Raw genomic sequence first — 18,759 nt, 5'->3', positions numbered from 1 at the left:
ACCGTGATAGCGAACAAGATGGCAGCGCATCATCTCCAGGCCAGGGCATCCAAAGCATAGGCCAGGCCGTGCTTATCGTCCTTATGTACGTTTGAACTAACTATACCCATCACCCCAACGCCGATATTCACCATGCAGTTTTATGTGACTATGTTTTACCTTTACCATTGCCTTCACCTTCACTTATATCGTCGCCCGGCTGGCGGACTTTCATGCCCCAAGACGCTACGCATGTCCGTTGAAGTCCTACGCTCCCCTTCACCAAGACCACCTGCCATCGTTCTTAAAGACCTTCGGATGATTACTCGACATACATTCTAAGTAGAGTCCTGTTGTTTCCTGAGAAGCCAACAGCCATCTTTTCCTTCATTGACAATGAGCAACCCTATAGTTGATAACCGCGTGCGTTTGACCGGTTATCCGGGTGTCAACGGTGGGGTCATTCGGTTCTGTATGGTAAGCCCATCATAAAATCCTCCCTCGCTCCCAGCTCATAAGAGACTAAGTCGTCGACTTATTCTCCAAGGTGATAGTGACTTCGACCCCCTGTCCGTGAGTTAAGATTCCACCGTTGATAAACCCCAACTTTTGCTGCTCATGTGGAAAACGAAAAGTACCAAATAACAAAACAACCAGATATAAAAAGCGTTGTGTAGATGCAGACGGTCGCCGCCGCCAAGACAAAAGTCGACCGTAACATAGCTGCATGAAGTTCAGTGCAAATGGACGTCCTCATCTTACATGATCTGATCCTGGGTCAATCCACCGTGGGGATCTGTATCCATGACGTCGTTTCCGCCCTGGTTCAGATACTTCACAAAGCTCAGGTTGAGAGGACGGCCACCATACTGGTAGCCTTGAAACTTGGCAATGGCAGTCTCCGCAGTCTCGGCTGAATCGAATCGAACCACGCCAGTACCACGAGAACGACCACTGGGCTCGTACTGGATCTCAGCTTGCTCGACCTTTCCGATGGTGGTGAACAGCTCAACCAGGTCGTCGTTGCTGGTCGACCAGGGCAACTGTATAAGATTAGCACGGGCACAAACAGGTAGGAGATGTGGGAAAGTCTCACGTTGCGAACGTAGATGATTTCTCCCCTCTCGGTGCCGGCGGTAGCGAAGTCAGTGAAAGGGTTAGGAGGGACGGAGCTGGCAGGGGGTTCGAAACCTGGGCCGCCAGGAGCACCTCCACCGAAGCCTCCACGACCAAAGCCGCCTCCGAAACCTCCACGCCCTCCGCCAAAACCGCCGCGGCCTCCAAATCCTCCTCCAAATCCTCCGCGCATACCACCACCATAGCCACCTCGGCCACCGAAGCCCATGCCAGGTCCGCTGCCGGCATAGCGGTCCTCGCGGACTTCAATTACACGACCTTGCCAGTCATAGCCATTGAACTGCTGAATGGCGTTGCGGGCATCATCTGGGCTCTCAAAGACGACAATGCCAGAACCCTTAGGGCGACCATCAGGTCCGATGTGTACATCAGCTCGAATCACGGCGCCGTTTCGGGCTATATAGCGATTAGATCCAACACCACCCACTCATGTGTTCAAAATGAGAAGAATCAAGACATACCTGCTTGACGGAACAAGTCCTTCAAATCCTGCCAGCCAACATTGAAAGGAAGCTACCGAATGTCAACACATGTCCACAACTTACAGACAAATCGGGGTTGAACAAACGTTGGCCACATAGATCTGACGGCCGCCACCTCCAGCACCACCTCCAGGCGCGCCGCCACCGTATCCAGGGTTGAAGCCACCGGGCATACCACCACCTTGGCCGCCGCCGCCGAAGCCGCCACGGTTTCCGCCAGTTGCTCCGATGAATCGAGGTTCGGCTTCTCGGTCCTTCATATCGGTCAGCAAGATGCCCATGCCCAGCTTGGAAGTTTTTGACTTACCTCGCGCACGTAGACTAGACGGCCCATGAGGTTCTGGTTGCTGAGCGTGGCAACAGCCGCTTGGGCTTGCTCCCGAGTAGCATATTCCACAATACTGGATGGGTTAGCAACGCCGTAGGCTTCGTGGAGGAAATCGACTTACCCGCATCCCTACAATTAACCAAGGACAACGTCCCACCCGTCAACCCAACCATCCATAAATGCTAAAAGGGAATGAAGAGCCACAAAAGAAAGCCAACCAAGGGAAAAGAAAATCATGCGATGAAGCCCACCTTCGACATTCCATTGGGAAGCAAGAGCACGTCGGCAAAGAGCACCTCTCCAGCTATACCATTTCGTCAGTCCCAGTTCCACCTGCATTCCGCGGCATTGAAAGCCTCACCCTGTCTCATGAAGTCCTTGAGATGGTGCCACTTGACATCGTACGAGAGGTTGCCGACGTAGACTCGGCGGTCCTGCTGGGAGGTTTCGCGAATATTATTCATCATTTGTTCTCGAGCAACGGCTCTTTCTTCGTAAGATCGGTGCGGTGCCTGTCCACCGTATCCAGCACTTTGTCCTCCACCTGGTGCGCCTGTGCTAGTCATGGGCGAGCGATCACGATTTCGTCGATATTCGTCCCGGCTTCCTGATCGGCTGCGAGGAGAGTAGGAGCGGCGTCGATGCGACCTATCAGGGCTTCTGGAACGTCTGCGGGGAGATCGTGACCTCTCACGCTTGAGCTTGTTAGTAGGTAAAAGTACAAGTTGTGGTTCCATGCTCGGGTGCAACTATGGTGGGATAGAGAGCGTTGGTGCTGTGTAGACGGAGGGTTTTGTTGGACTGAGATATGCCGGATACATCAAGTGTGCGCGCGAAGCTGAGTTTGAATCACTGTAACTGCCCGCAGCCGCTGGCACTGTCAACTGGTAAGACAGTAGCCGTTTGCCAAGAAGTGCAGTGCCTCTCCAATCAAATGCTTCTAGACATCTTGAATTGGAAAGTGCAACAGTAAGTAAAGCGCGACTCGACGGCCGATCTCGGATGAAAGAAGCTAATGCGAGCTTCTTTCTTTCTACCGCTGATGTTGCGATCAAGGTGCTCGGGTAGCAGAGGCCAAATGACCGAAGATAGCAACGTCAACAAGCGCGGGGGAGCGCACAAACTCGGCACGGCGATAAAGCCAATTGCGCCAACGGACAGGTAATCTCAACAAGCAGCGCAGCTCGAGGCAAGGTTGGAAACAAGTCAGAAATGAACATATGTTACTTACGGGTCGATAAGTATCACCGGAATCAGCTATAGAAAGGTGAGCGTCAGAATGGGGAAAATTCAAGAAAGGATAAACCTCTGCGTAAGATGCGCAACGGTGGAAAATGGTGAGGAGAGGAAGAGTGATTGAAATAACAGGGAGTGAGGGTAGCTTGGTTGAGGTAGCCAGACGAGGTCAACCTGTCTAGTGGAGGGGTGGTGGCAGAGTCGAGTGGACCTTGGCGGAAGATGCAGGTAAGGGGGCTCGATAATGCAATGCAATGGATGGGGAAAGACGACGCGAGAAAGAAGAGGCGGCTGGAAAGGTCTGTTGGAGTGGAATGGGGGACCTCGGAGGCTGCATCAAGCAAGAGGTGGTATCACATTGATTGATGAAGACACTCCAAGGAGTGGGAGCGCATGCGCAGATACAACAACAAACGACGCAAGACACAGCAGGAACAGACAAGGCTTGAGAGCACGTTCAAGATCTGTTGTGTTCGGGCTTTGAGATGAGGATGCTCAGATCATGGATAGACTTGGGCTCAACCAGGCTCCGGGTACGATGGACAGGTTGGGGCAGCCGACTACTGCCAGATTCCGCCGAGCCTCGAGGGGCCATTGAGGGCAATGGGTACAGTACTCTCGAGCAGACGGCAAAGGAACGGCACGCACGTTGCCTCGATGGGCGCAGACGCGTGTGTCTATGGCCAGCCACGGTGATATAAAGAGCAGCAATGGCCGCGACATGATATAAAACCGCGATACGAGGAATCAAGCAAGAAACATCTTCAACTTACCCATTGTGACTGCGGTTTGAATCGTGTGCGTAGTACGTCTGGATGTACAGAGAGAAAGCTCCTTTTTGGATGGGGTGGGTGGCCTTGTCGCGTAATAAGTTGGTGAGGTAGGTAGGTATTGTGAGTGACGAAGGACGGACGGGTGCGAGTTCGGACAGTAGACGAGCGGGCGCGACCGGTTTCTAGGAGAGGTAGGTCGCGACGTAGGGAAGCGGAGACGGGCCGTAGGTGTGTAAGGCAATGTAAGGTAGTGGAATATTAGGATGGCGAGTGATTGATGGACGTGGATAAGCAGCTATGGGGGCGACGAGGACGGAGCAGCTAGCTACTAGGCAAGGTACACACTACCAGGGCGGCAAAGCCAAAACCAGATAAGCTGAAGGGATCCACGGTCAGTCAACCAAACAAAGGCGTCTGTAGCATTGAAAAAAATGCACGACACGGATGAATCACACAGTTGCGTGGACTGGGCTGGGCTTAAACTTGCTTGGGCTTGGCTCGCTGGGCTGAAAAGGGCCTCGGCGTGCGGCGTGGTGGTACTAGATACCGACTTTTAGGAATGGTCTGGTTTGGTTGATCAACTTTTTTCTTTCGCCCAGACGGGAGAGTGTCGACTTTGGTGGCTTTCAAGGGGTCTTGAGGGACTCAGCGATGGAGAGACGACGGCAAGAGGACGGCGAATGTGGCTTTTCGGTGTCTGTGGCTCTTTAGTGCTGACTTTCAAGGTTCTCGCTCTCTCCCTCTTCTTGTGTCGTAAAAAGAAAAGAACGCGTTGGGTGAGAGATGAGAAGAGACCAGGCGACGAATGAGGACACGGAGCCAGGGTAAGACCAGGGACGGTGGACGTGATGGGTTCCACATCTAAAGCTTACTGGACATGAGCACCATAACACGAGGTACGGTACAAGTTACGTTGAAAGTTTGGTGTATGCTCTACAAAGCGTAATGCCGGAGATATACTACATGCAGCTGTATTATTGACTGGGCTCCTCAATAGCCGTGCTACTAACCTCACAGAAACCAGACTTTCTCCTTCCACGCTGCGTGAATACCTAAAAATATTTACGGATACAATAGGAGGAATAGGAAGGCGGAACAAAAGCTAGAGGTTGTTCCTGCCCAGACTTGAACTTCATTGATAACCGTCGGGTACCTTGGACTTCTCACATCACGGATACCGCCTCTCGCTTTCTTGTTCTTCTTCCTAAAGTCGAACCTTGTGACGAGCCTCGGGCAATCCTTTTCCGGTCAACTACCTAATTGCTCTTGTTCTTGAACCCAACAGGTTCGAACTGACAGTCAACTCCCTCGCCAGCCCCAGCTGATACTACACTACGCTGCAACTTGAAGCCGGCGGATATATCGAACACATGTGTGAAAGGCTGGCGTCAGTCTTCCACCAAACTTTCTCTATCAATACTTAGTTTTGTAAGCAATTTGTGATAAACTCTGGCTTCATGTGGTGGACCATCTTTGTCTGCACGACGCTGCACAGTGCTGCAAGCGGCTTGATATTACAGTAGTGCAAGTAAATATCCTTGCCTGCATTCTTCAGGGTTCGCCCACCATCCGTTCTCCATCGGTTGATTGATTGCAGTTTGCAAATCGCCGCGCCGTGGTCTTCGAGTCTCCCGTCTACCCGTGACCCAGCATCGATAGTCGAAACTGCATTGATGCCAGGTTTCAACACCCAACCTTATGAGATCCTAGACCTGCCATTGGGCTACTCTTCTTACGCCTGTTGGGCTCAAGTGCACTAGCAAGTACCAGGAGATGTTGCGCTTGGGCTATTGTCAACTTGAGGTATGAAGCTCTTTGACTCCGTATCTACAGCTTGGATCTGTCTTGCTTTTACTCTTACCACAGAGTCTATGCTGTTGGGTTGACTTATACGAGAGGCAGGAACTCTGAACTATGATGGCGAGCTCTGGAGCTCTTTAGCTCTTTATCATTCTCTATAAGGCTTATTGATCAATCCTTGTGGCCCTTACTCAACACCCAGCGTCTCATTCATCAGCCTGCGTTCTCACCTCGTGCGTATACTTGCTCAGTATCACTCACATCGAGTGAGCTTCAGAACACCGCAGGACAGTTTAACATGGTGCTGTCGAAACTGTGTCAACTTTGCTGGCAAGGCCTGCGTAGCTGAATGTATGAAATCAAGACTGTGATTGGCCTGCGCAACTCCTACCTTGACCTCCTACAAAGACTTTCGTGGTTACACAACAGCCATCGCGCCAAGTTGCGGGACAAGCCAGCCAATAACTTCCGCTTTATCAAAGTTAACCCCTCTGCAACGTGTTGAGGATCAGGGTTGTTAGCTTTTTTGTCTCATCAATCTCACTCTTTTCGCCAGGTTCGACATGCCAGTCTGTCGAACTGGTAAGAGTGAGCTTTTGACATCCCTTCCACGGCACGTTGCATCTAGAGCAAGGGTACGAAGTCCAGATACAGGCTTTGCCCGAACACTTGTCGTCGTTATTGTCAACTCCTCTGGCATGGCACCAACAAGCGCCGAGGTTAGAGAAGGCTGGTGATGATAGGAAAGGCCGCTCGATGCACGAGGGGCAAGCACTTAACACCCATATCTAACTAATTAGCAAGGGCCTCTTTTGTCTTTCTGCTCGAGGAATTGAGATCTTGATACTTTAATAGCGCATATTACTGCAGAGCACAGGACCAACAACCAACAAGCCCAGAGAATGAGTCCGTCTCCGATCATCAAGGTTGTTAGCGGATCCCAGACGATGCATCTAACGACGCTCAGGCCGTTAACAGCACCCTATGTGGAGCAACTACAGCACGCACTTCCAGCCTACAATCTCCAGAACATCTGCCTTGTTGCCTGCCTGAAGGGCCTGCAGGACATTGGCCAGGAAAACGATATTTATCTTGATCTTGCCCTGGGAGAAATGCAGCAGAGCATCACGATTTGCCCGAGATGCAGAGTTAATATGGTCAGATCAACTCCAGGGTTCCTACTCGTACTTCTCCAGGCAGCCCAGACGCGAACCTGTTATGTCGAGGGTCCTCCGGAAGATTAAGAACGAATTCGCACTAGTGAGACAAGGTCTGATCCAGGAAAGGGCATGGTGTCAGGCAGTTTATATCGTTTACAAGCATATCACACTGGAGCCAGCATTGTACATACACCTGGGGACGCGAGACAGGAAGTGAAAGCACGACATTCTACCACCAGAACCCCGCCATCTGTTATGCACGAGGCCTGTGGTAACTCAAGGAAGATAGCAAGACTCTACCCAGTATCGTCTAAGTACTCGAGGGGACCGAACATGAGGCTAATTCTTGCTTATCCGACTCCCGAAACCGAGAATGTCTAGGTACACGCTTCAGCACCGTGATTCAATGGAATCGAAGCTCGGATATTGTATGTATATTGATCACGTTAGACTGTAGTTCGCACCACATGAGGCATTTTCTATGGACAGTTTCACGAAACTGTCCAATATCAATGCCGTGCCATTGCCTGTGGTTTGAGTATCGTATTGTATCAGTCAGTCAGCTGCTCTAGTCTGCATCTGCAACTAAGGTAATCATGAAAGTACAGTACGTACCCCTCGACAACATCTGCCGATCCCGTACGTGCGTGCGTGCGTGCGTGAGTGAGTGCATCGGGCGGAACTAAACCCGCCGTAACAATCTACAGCTCCCGGGGTGGTCCAAGCGGTTCCGCCGGGCGCGGTCCACTCTGGGGCAAAAGGACAACGTGATTGGACAAGACGGTAAAGCATCTAAAACAAATCACCAACGTCAACACAACACCAAAAAATCGACCCATTTTGATGAAGCAGGAATCTTCATCGAGGCTAATTTATAATTAACTTGCCATATCATTCAATATGTCGACGTACATGAGAGTGCTACCAAGGTCAGCCTTGCGTACTTCGAGGCTGACACAAAGCCTTGCCCGCCGATCCTTCCACTCATACGATCACCCACCACCACCAGGAGCATTTGGCGATGCTGAAAAGTCCATCCTCGCTGCTGCTTATAAACACGTCCCGGAACATGGTTTCTCACAGAAGGCTCTTGGTTGCGGTGCAAGAGACGCTGGCTACCTTGACATTAGCGCAAGCGTCATCCCCGATAGTGCCTTTGGCCTGATTCGATATCATCTTGTTACCCAGCGAGAGGCCTTAGCAGCTCGAAGCCAGGAACTATTTCCTGATCTCAATCAGCCTGGCATCTCGGCGAGAGTGGAGGAGTTGACTTGGGAGAGACTTTTGGGTAACAAGTTGGTTTTGGATCGTTGGCAAGAGGTAAGATACGTGCCCTGGCTTTCATGTTACAACTTACTTACGTTTCCGCTTCATAGGCATTGGCCATCATGGCTCAGCCCAGTTACATACCCGAATCCGTAAAGGAGCTAGCAAAACTTTCCGATGAAATTTGGTTCCTTGCCGGTGACAAGGCCGTCGACCCTTCATGGTACACCAAGCGTGCCACCCTCTCCATGATATACAGCACAAGTGAGCTATTCATGACCAACGACCGTTCTCCTGATTTCGTCGAGACAAGGCAATTCCTTCAGCGAAGACTAGGCGAGGTCAAGTCCATCGGCGGCATGGTCGGATCGTTCGGTCAGTGGGCCGGTTACACACTCAGCGCTGGTGTGAATATACTAAGGAGCAAGGGTGTCAGAGTTTAAGGAGACTGGCCAGAAAGGAAGATGCAGTTGTAAAATAATGTATGAGACGTGTGTACCATTGTCTATAAATAGAGGCCTCAGCAGGCGCATGCTGTAATGACATCTAACGCTGGCGTTACCTGTGGACCAAGGCGAGGCATTGCTCAAATCTGTACAAAATCCATTCCGACAAAGTACGCTGGTATCACTCCTAACAAACTCCACAATGCTCAAGTGCTTTTGTCTGCCCATCCTCAAAGCGCCTCCATAAAAATTCATGTTCCGCCTGACGCCCAACTCCAAGATGCCCGTGTCAAGTATACTACATCTTTTACTGGAAATTGTCAAGGGTTCGTTGACGAGGGTCCGTTAGCCTGAAAAGAGTCGTCAGTACTCAATCTTGCAGTCAATGAGGGGATACAAACCGAATGATCTTGACGTCTTTGTCTAACCGTGCCCGACCTTCGATAGCATTAGGGGTAATAAGGATGTACTGTCTCGAAACCGAACGACGAGCAGCGTCCACCTACACATTCTCTGTTAGCTGCCTTCAATCTCTTCCACGACGGATACTGGATTACTCACCAGCATATTCGTGCTGATGGCGCGATTCACATTGTCCATGAAGACGTCAAACTCGTCAAGACAACGTATAGGCGAGCCAATCGCCTCCCAAACTGATAGAAGCATGCATATCGATGAAAATGACTTTTCACCACCTGACAGAGTCTTCGTATTCCTTCCAGCTGAGCTCTTACGTGTCTCATCTGGCTCAATCTGGAGAAAGACCTTACGAGCTTTATGGTCGAGGTCGATTTTGCCACGGAAACCTCGTTCACTGAGAAGGTAATTGAATTGGATGCGAATCCGCGCACTGATCTGGCGCTGAAATTTGCGCCAGAGTTCTAGGCGATTCCCAATAGCATGCTTGAGAGCCACAATAGTATCATCAAGATCCTGCGTCTGTCTCTGAACATCTTCAAATTTCTCTTGAGCTTCTTTTGCTCGATCGTAAATCTGTTGGTCTGATGCTCCAAGTCGTGACTCTCTCTGCTTGATTTGTTCCCGAATTTTCGTGTATTTCTGCTCGATGCTGCTGTGTGTCTCGTTATCCGGAATGTGAACTCGCTCCGGTGCTGTTTGCCTGGCCTGCTCTATGAAGTTGGCAACTTCTTCGGCCTTCCTATCCCTCTTTTCCTCGGCACGTCGCCGTTCGTTTCTGGCGATGTCAAGAACCTCGAAAGCACCATTCTTCTCCGCTAGAATCGACTTCCTCATGGTTTCAGATGTCGCAACCTTCTGCGCTGCTTTGTCGACTCGGTTTTGCCAGTCCTCTTGCTCGTTCTTTTCCTCCTCAAGCTTTCGCCGGGCTGTCTCCGCCTTTTGCTTGAGTTCTCGCTTCGCCAGTCCCATTTCTCCATACTGGTTTCCAAGCTGCTCCTCCTCAGATCGTCTGGACTCGAGCTCAGCTCGCAATATATTGAGTCTGTCATCAACGCCATCGAATGCATCCAACTCCATTTGCACACGTTCCATGTCAGCTTGCGTTCTACGAAGATCGCCCTCATACCTCTTGACATTTTTCCGTTGATTATCAAGCTCTGTTCTGCATCGCTGCACCGCTTGTTGAGCCTGCCGCTCGTCGCGATTTATCTCAGCCATTTCTTGACCCAAGTGTTTGAGGTTTTCTTCTTGGATCTCAACCTGCTGACCAGCATCTGTTTGCATCCTAGGACGCATCGTGTACGGTGGGACTGGACTTGTACCAACAGATCCATTCCGGTTGGTGAGTCTGAGGCCCCATCCTCGCTTCCCACGACCATCGTGAAAACAGAGACAAGCATTCACGTTACGCGGAGCCGCACCTTCAACCATGACCCGTTCAGCTTCAACTCGATCACGAATGAGAATGATTTTCTCGATTTGGTTGCTGATAATGAGTTGCGATCGGACAATGTCGTCGTCAAACTGAAGAACGCTCAACATGGTATCGAATCTAGGATCAGGCTCCTGGGTACTAGTGTCAATCCTGCCTCCATAGGCAATGTAGATTGGGGGCTGTCTCTTCAGGCGAAATCGACGCATCAAATTTGCGAGTCTCGTTTGATCCGATTTACTCCTGACAACGAACGCGTTCAGTCCTTCGCCGAGTGTTCGCTCTAGGATCCCTGACCATTCCGGCTTTGAAAGTCGGATATGCGCTCCAATAGGCCCGACAGGTTTCTGCTCCCATCCTCTCTCATTCTCGATGGCTTTGACGAGGTCCTTGATCTCTCTGTCATAACCATCGAAACGACCTCCAGTAGCGGCCTTGAGTTCTCGAACTTGTTGCTCCACTGACACGATCTCTTTGCGTTTGAGGTCTTTGTTGTGTGAAAGTCTCTTGAAGTGCTGCTCAGCCTCGCCAAGTCGTGCTGTAAGGTCAGGAAGCTCGTTTTGAATTTCGTCTATCTGTTCCTTTAAGAGCTGTTCCCTCTTTCGAGCATTGTCTAGCTCGTTGTCCTTTTGTGTGCGGGCATTTCCTGTCGATTCGCCTAGCCGGCGTTCTTCGTCCTGGATCTTGCGCTGGCAGGCCTTCATATCGTCTTTGGCTGTCTTCAGGCGTTGGTAGGCATCTCGTTCCTCCATGAGCAGCTCCGACTCCTCCTTTTGCGCCTTTCGGTAAGCAGCTGTGGCGTTGTCGATGCGTTCCTTGAATGTATCTCGATCACTCTCAATCTCTTCCTTTGCCTGCCAAAGCCTCTCGATCCTCTCGTTGATATTCTCGAGGGCTTGGGTCGATGATTCGCATTTCTTTTCCGCCTCGGTTATGCTCTCATTCCGCCTAGTGATTTCCTTTTCGCAATCCTCCAGGAGACGTTCCTGCTCGACGACCTGAGACCAGACCAGTTGATTAATGTAATGCCGCGCCTTTTCGCGAAGATTCTTGTTCTTTTGCGCTGCTTCGGCAAGCCGGCGTGCGGCTTCCGACTCTTTTTTAACCTCTTCGATCTTGGCATTTAAATCATCTCTCAGTATGAGGGTCTTGTCAAGCGTGTCTTGTGACATCCTGTAGTCGTTGTCCAACTGCTCTAGTTGTACGCCAGACACGAAATACTTGTACTTCTGGGCTGGAGTCGCGGCGTTGAGAAACTGTCGCGCGTTGTCCTGTGACAGAACGGTGAGGGGATTGCCGATTTGTAGCGCGTACCATTCTGATATCTCATCTACCTCCTGCTTCTTGGTTGAGATGATTCTACCCAGGGCACTCTTAATCTTGAAACCACTACTTCCCGATTTAGAGAAGTGGCGCTCAACAATGATGGTTTCGCCATAGATATCGGGCTGGTAGGCATCTGAACCGGCATTCTTGATCTTGACGACCAAGCTACCCTGCTCGCAACCCTCCTTGACAAAGGACTTAAGACTTCCACCTCGGTTGGTATCGCTAGCCTTGCCACCCAGACAAAGTGTTAGTGCGGTCAGAACAGCACTCTTTCCACTACCATTCTCTCCGACAATGAAGTTGATCAGTGGCCCTAAGTCAACATGTAATCGCTCGTGGCACATAAAGTTGAAGCAGGTAATGCTCTCGATGATACCACTCTCCGATACTACATTGTTGCCAAGATTGATGACCCGCTTGGCGAGCTTCTGAGTCGCTTGCTGGTCGTCCCAGTCAGCGTGCTCTAGATGTTTGAAGCCATTGTCTCGCATGATCTCGTATTGCGTTTGTGGTGGTGCGGCCATATTTCTGCGGTCTTCGTCATCTTCGCTTTGGTCACTCGGCGTATGTTCTCTTTGGGGGGTTCCCCTCGTCTGGCTGTCGTCTACGGTTACTCTGGCACGCTTTCTCTGTGATAGTACAGGAGTTAGATTCCATGCTGCATGGGGGCGGTTGGTGTATTCCTTACGGTATCTTCTCTCGAGAAGTTAGATTGCGCTTGTCGTACATCTACTATGACATCGTCCTCTTGTTCAGCGTCTCGTCGCGATCTCTTGGTGGGTGCCATGGCTGCGATGCTCAAGGCAGCCTCGTGATGGATCGATTGATTACAAGGCTGTTAAGTTTTATCGTAGGGAAATCGGCATATGCTCTTTGGTATAGAGACAGACTTGTTTGAAGAGCGTCGTGAACGAGAGGTGACAAGGACTGTTCAGTCTGTATTACCAAGAATTGTTGCGATCAGACATGGTCAAAGAATGGTAGTTGCGTCTGAAGTATCCCACTATACGCGTCTGGGGTGGACGGGACGTAACAAGCGTGTCTTATAGTGGGGACAGTGTCCAGACCAGGGCTAGCGCAGATCTGTCGTAAATGACCCAGAATTCCAACATCGCTGCAGGCTGCTTACCCGGTAGCTCTCGTATATAAATAAATAAACTCAGAACCCCAACCTAAGCCTCCCTCGACAGCTCATCAGGAGATGCGGTTGATTGATGGCATCATACAAAAGTCATGTCATTCAGATCGCCAATTATAGAAGAAGAGGAATTCCCTCAACACACAGGCGGTGCGGAAGAGGCAAACTTCAAGAATCAACTGCCAGATAATTGCGTCGAATATCTTGTTTTTTTCATAGACCCTCAAGTCGACATTCGCAAGCAGCTTGCACAAATCGAGATTGTCCGAAAGTCTGCCATAGAGCTTGCTACCACACTTACCAAAGATTACATATGGCAAAAAGATGAATTCAATCTGACCCTTAAAAATGAAAATGGTGAGTATCATCCTTATAACGTCCACCACTTTCAGGATACCCGCTAACATCTCTGATAGGACTGTTGTACCTCCATGGTATCACTGATTATAGCGATGCCGTAGAAGACGAATGGCTCATCGTATACATACTAAGAGAACTATCGAAGTCCCACCCTAACCTCTGGATCCGAGTATTTGACACAGACGGCGAGTTCCTCCTTGTCGAAGCAGCCAATGTGCTGCCCAGATGGTTGAACCCCGAGATTGACAATAACCGAGCCTGGATCAACAAAGGAAACCTTCTTCTTATCCCCGTCAAAGATGGAGAGGGACTCAGAGCTCGCCATCTTGAACTACCGGACGCAGTCCAGGTGATCAAAACGAAACGAGATGCACTTGCTCACTCAGGTTTCGTCGAAGCTGAAGCCTTCTACAGACTTGAAAAGTACCCAAGGCAGATCAGTGAATCTCTACACCATTCTCTCATTACGATCCCGAGGAAGTTGGCATATATCCTTCACTCCCTCCCTAAGTCTGTTGCACCAGCAGTTGAAGAATTCTATCTCCGGGACCCGATCGCCTTGAAACGTGTAATCTCACCAACCCAACCATTAGCATTCCCTCCAGAGGACCTCATCACAGTATCTGTCAGGTTCAGCAAGGTACTTTTCGCTCAGTTGCGATCTCAACGGTTCGATGCCCCGCCGAGTTGGAGCGAAGTCCTTCGGAAAGCGCAGAAAGAAGCTCCTTCAGGCGAGGCAGACACAGTCATGGCGAGATTGGATATTGGGATGAAGCTTACATGTGGATTCGAAATGCTGGCTGTGAAGGCTGAAAAGAGCAAAAGCAGAGTTGTTCGCGAGCTTGCTATCGAACTTGAGGATCTCTCAGAGGATGGCAACGAGGCTCTCCCCTCAGATGAAGACATCAAAGCATGGACGGATCACGACCGTGATGATAGCGAAGCATGGATGGACATCAACTACCAAGACTTCGAGAAGGAACTGGATGGCAAAAGAGAGAACGCTTCCTCCAACTCCAAGTCAGGCTTTGGAGATGCGAATACGCAATCTGACCTTCGGAAGATTGTGTCTCGCTTCGAGGCATTTCTGAATGATGACAGTGCTGGAATGGACGGCGCAGAACTTGACGAAATGGATTACGATGATGATGACGACGACGAATTCGACGAAGACAGCGAATCCGAGGACAAGGAGGTTAGCTTTGACGAGGAGGAGTTCGCTAAGATGATGAGAGAAATGATGGGTCTACCATCCACAGGCCCAAGCACAAACACGGCAAAGAAGGCCGCGACTCAGCCCAAACCCCCTGTAATTGACGAAGAGGACGAAGAGATCCAGAAGCTCACCACGGAGTTCGAAGCAGAGCTCAACCAGTTTGGTGCGCTCAAGCTCGACCCTGTCGAGAAGCAAACCCGTCTCAAGGATGTAACTCAAAAAGAGGGAGAGAGTAGCCTAACGGACATTAAAGAAGAAGAAGAGAACAGCGATGACGAAGTCGATATTGACTACAACCTGGCAAAGAACTTACTCGAAAGTTTCAAGAGCCAGGCTGGTATGGCTGGACCGACTGGTAACTTGTTGGGTATGATGGGCTTTCAACTACCACGAGACGAAGAGGATGAGAATGAGAAGGAGGACGAAGAGACTGGCCATGGCTCAGCAAAAGGGAAGGGAAAAGCAAGAGCATAGTTTGTCGATGGACATGTTGCTCATTTTATTCACGAGATATAATTCTTGCATTCAATCATGCTTCAGTGAGGTGATCATATTATGTATCTATTCGTGTATTACTCGCACCGCTCACATACAGCTAGTGGCCTGTAAATATGGTCGTATATAATCAAGGTTCGCTATCTTCGTCGCTCTCCTGTCCAGAGCGCGGTCTCTTCGCAGGTGACATCTCACCACTCATACGCCTACGCCGTTGCTGGCCTCGATCATCAAGTTCTTCAAGCCGAGCCAGCACATTGCCGAGATGTTTTCGAGCTGAAAGTTCTCTCATGCTTCTGTCGGTCTGCGGCCTGTAGTACTCTCCCACTAGAGTGACCACCGCGTGATAGCACTCGTAGAGCAGCATGCGAATGTGTGCATTGTCCCGATCTTCGATGATGCTTGCCGTCGTTTCACCTGGTAGTGGGTTGTCGAAGCCTCGCCAAAAATCACCAGAAAGATGTGGTCGTTTGCTGAAGACGGTGGCCATGAGGGGATCACCGAAGACGCAGTTGCTCCATTGTCGTAAACCAGTTACTTCGATGGGGTTTTGGCTTGGCTCGTCTGCTATCATGTATTCCTCCTTTCTGCTGGTATCATCCTGAAAGACTATCCTGTAGTCTTGTCGCACCTTTCCATCATTGTCTAGTTCCCTCGAAACTCCTTTTCCTAATTTCGGCTGTGGCTGACCCTCTTTAGGGAGTATGAAAGATTTCTTCTCGCTCTCGTATGGGCGGTGTATTAATGTATTGGAGTCTTCGCCGGCATCTAAGACAACAAGTCGCGGTTTCGTTACTGCATCAAGCAGATGCTGGAAACGCTCGAAATGGTGTCGAATGTTATTGTAATTGAACATAATGGTCAAGTCCTCTCCATCTCGAAGGACCGATTCCAACAGACTATGAAATGCTACTCTCCAGGAGTCAGCACCCTTTGAATCAGTCAAGCTTCCTTCAAAACGTCGTGGGGGGTGATGGACAACTGAGGGAGGTACTGAAAGGACATCAGCGGCAATACCAAATCTCCTGGTAGGTGAAACCTGGCTGGATATCCGACGGAGTAGCTGGCCTGTTTGGAAGTCCACTGTCCATTGCTCGCGGGAGTCTAGGGGCCCTGATAGTGCGGATATGGGAGTGCCTCTTGGCGGCCGGATGAGGTTATATTCAACTGGGAGTACACCACCAATAGACTCATGCCGAACAAGGGTAGGTAAGTATCCAGCCAATAGTTGAGGATCGGTCTCATTCACTAGAGAGGTTTGAACTGTCCTGCTTGTAGGTTCTTTAGCCCCGACGTCAGAGCAGATTTTCCTCTCTCTTACAACAGCGGAAAGCCACTTGAGCACAGCAGCTTCAGTACCAAGGGTTGACTTCTCAGAGCGTAGCAACCGTATAACCGCAGGTGGGGGTAGCGCCAATAGAAGACTCGGACCCTCTGTAACCTTGACATTATAAAGACGCTGCAGTCGAGCCGAAGGGACAACCTCGAGTTCCTTTACCGCCAGACGAGGGCTGATGCCGTTGAGCAGGGAGAGGACAGAACTCTCTGGCGGAGCAGCCGCCATGGGACTGAGAGTAGAGGTCAAAGAAGAAGAAGAGGAGGGGGAGATAGAGGCGTTTGGAGAGGGCTCAGTAGAGGTCAGGTTTCGGGCCGAACGGGGGATATTGTCATGTACAAGGTTGCAGCTTTTTTGCGCAACACAATGGCTCAGGAGGGGTAGACTGTCGTCCCGAAGGGTGCATTGGTACGACATTCGAGTCATAGGGAAGAGGATGTATATGTAGGATGTGATATTCAGGAGAATGGCTGATCTGATCTGCTATGTGGGTTGAAGCGCTGGCGAGGCGGAGGGAGTCGAGAGAACGGCTTTAAGTAGGCGATAGCCTTTAGTATATAGAGGAGAGAACAGTATGTTCTATTATGCCTGACAGGATACTCTGCAACACGAGATGAGAGTAAGTAGACTCTTAAACTAGCCGTCTATTATATCTGAGTAAGGAAGGATGACAGATATGAAGAAGTGCCGACGACAGGTAATTATCTGGAAGACTGAGTAGATAGATATAGGGCAAGTGGTAGAAAGTGATATATGAGAAGGATCAGGATAGAGAGGGTAGATGAAGGATGTAGTGTGGTAGTGGAGGTTGTTATTAGCTTCCGCGATACAGAAGCTAGATTCGCCTTCTCGAACGCCTCATGCGTATGCAAATGCAAGAACAACGAAACGAAAACCCGGCAGGCAAAGAGAGCTAATCAGAAAACAGGAGGAAGAGGCATAAGAAGGATTGACAGACAACGGTTACGCCAGCATATCTCTCGAGTCCGAGAATAAGTGACGAGGATGATGATGATGATGATGATGATGATGATGATGATGGGTGGGTGCATGCAGTGAATGGACGAACGATAGACAGAGAGTATTTACATGGATAGAAGCACAAAAAGGCGGAATATACAGGGATAGAATGTCACCGCCTGGCCAGCGAAACTGGACATGACGAGCGAGATCAAGACGCAAAAGCAGAAGCAAGCGAGAATCATGGGGAATGCAAAGAAGCTAACTAACTAACTAGTTAGTTAGTAGCCAAGGGACGGACCCTACAGAAGAAGGGTCCACGCTTGCAAACGAACGAGCGAGCGAGAGCGGAATAGAGAACCGAACAAAAAGACGGGGGCGTAAACGGAAAATGTAAATGGTCGACGTAGCGAGCCAGTAACTGAAGGGCCAGAGGCACTTTTGTTTAGTCTTGTAGTATTCTGCAACAACCTTGAATAACAGTGATAATCAACTGCTGACTGAATATAGAACAAACAGATAGATACTTGCTTGGCTGGGGCAGATGAAGAGCAGACGAAGCCACTCAATCATAAGGACAACAAACATATCAAAGGAAGAAGAAAAGAAATACAAGCCAAAGCCATTCTTGACCGTATCATATGGTGATATCATAGCATTAAGCAAGCAAGGATCTATGTATGTATGTATGTATGTACATTACATACAACAACAATAACAACACATCTCTTACGGATAGACACTCGATCCCGCCGGAACGGTGAAGCCGAAACCCACAAGCATCTCCTGGGGTAGGTACCTAGTCAGGAGCCAAGCAAGCGAAACTTTTTAGAAGACCACGGAAGACGAAAAGTAGATATAGTATGCAGCACAAGGAACAAGGAACAAGGGGGTTACCGAGTAGAAAGACGCCCGCAGCCTTAGTTCAAGCCTCTTTTCTGAGTAGGTATTACGCCAAGAGGTGAGGACGGAATAGACTCCGAACGACTAGAAGAAGCATCGAAGACAGGCAGAATCCAAACTGCGACCTCAATCCTTCTATACTGTAGGGCTCTGCTGACTGTACTTGGCTGTGAGCTGAAGTTAGTGAGGTGGTTCTATAGTATAGTGTGCTTGCTAGGTAGCTAGGTACAGGGAAATAGCCTCAAGAGATCGACATTGAGAAGCGCGGATCGGAACGAGAACCGCACGGCCATTGGATCATTTTGCGAATCTTGAAGCGAGGCATTCCAACTACCACTAATCGAGCCCAGCCAAGCTAGGTAAATAGCACTCTGACCTCGGGTACCATTCCCTTGGAATACTGACCGTGACCGCAACCGTGACTGACTGTATACTAAAAACACTTTGGTGGGAGTCGACATATATCAGATGACATTATATCATGCGCCCGTCGCCTTTGTAAGAGAAAGAATAGCCAACCCCCCCCCCCCAAAANAACAACAANAACANAGACANANACTACA

At 49.9% G+C, this 18,759-nt stretch overlaps 5 protein-coding genes; 2 read left to right on the top strand and 3 right to left on the bottom strand.

Annotated features, from left to right (window-relative positions):
* Positions 1–737: 737 nt before the first annotated feature.
* On the bottom strand, positions 738–2,663 carry FFUJ_13635 (related to Gbp2p; the record flags this gene model as incomplete). XM_023576343.1 has 8 exons in its annotated part: positions 738–1,022; positions 1,076–1,512; positions 1,578–1,629; positions 1,685–1,852; positions 1,906–1,999; positions 2,048–2,055; positions 2,178–2,230; positions 2,288–2,663. 8 exons carry the CDS (start codon positions 2,661–2,663, stop codon positions 738–740), a joined length of 1,473 nt encoding a protein of 490 aa, XP_023429621.1.
* Positions 2,664–7,807: 5,144 nt separating this feature from the next.
* Positions 7,808–8,604, top strand: FFUJ_13634 (related to COQ9 Protein required for the biosynthesis of coenzyme Q; the record flags this gene model as incomplete). XM_023576342.1 has 2 exons in its annotated part: positions 7,808–8,215; positions 8,272–8,604. The coding sequence occupies 2 exons, from the start codon at positions 7,808–7,810 to the stop codon at positions 8,602–8,604; spliced, it is 741 nt and encodes a 246-aa protein (XP_023429505.1).
* Positions 8,605–8,914: 310 nt separating this feature from the next.
* On the bottom strand, positions 8,915–12,575 carry FFUJ_13633 (related to DNA repair protein rad18; the record flags this gene model as incomplete). XM_023576341.1 has 4 exons in its annotated part: positions 8,915–8,957; positions 9,009–9,109; positions 9,169–12,417; positions 12,477–12,575. The coding sequence occupies 4 exons, from the start codon at positions 12,573–12,575 to the stop codon at positions 8,915–8,917; spliced, it is 3,492 nt and encodes a 1,163-aa protein (XP_023429504.1).
* Positions 12,576–13,021: 446 nt separating this feature from the next.
* Positions 13,022–14,976, top strand: FFUJ_13632 (related to sgt1 protein; the record flags this gene model as incomplete). XM_023576338.1 has 3 exons in its annotated part: positions 13,022–13,076; positions 13,146–13,283; positions 13,343–14,976. 3 exons carry the CDS (start codon positions 13,022–13,024, stop codon positions 14,974–14,976), a joined length of 1,827 nt encoding a protein of 608 aa, XP_023429503.1.
* Positions 14,977–15,127: 151 nt separating this feature from the next.
* On the bottom strand, positions 15,128–16,561 carry FFUJ_13631 (uncharacterized protein; the record flags this gene model as incomplete). Its single annotated transcript, XM_023576337.1, has 1 exon — positions 15,128–16,561. The coding sequence occupies one exon, from the start codon at positions 16,559–16,561 to the stop codon at positions 15,128–15,130; it is 1,434 nt and encodes a 477-aa protein (XP_023429502.1).
* Between the last annotated feature and the right edge of the window lie 2,198 nt (positions 16,562–18,759).

The sequence above is a fragment of the Fusarium fujikuroi genome, chromosome FFUJ_chr04 (assembly GCF_900079805.1).
Source record: "Fusarium fujikuroi IMI 58289 draft genome, chromosome FFUJ_chr04".
NCBI lineage: Eukaryota > Fungi > Ascomycota > Sordariomycetes > Hypocreales > Nectriaceae > Fusarium > Fusarium fujikuroi.
The sequence above is the reverse complement of the archived record's forward strand: the minus strand, read 5'-3'. Positions and strand labels throughout refer to the sequence as shown.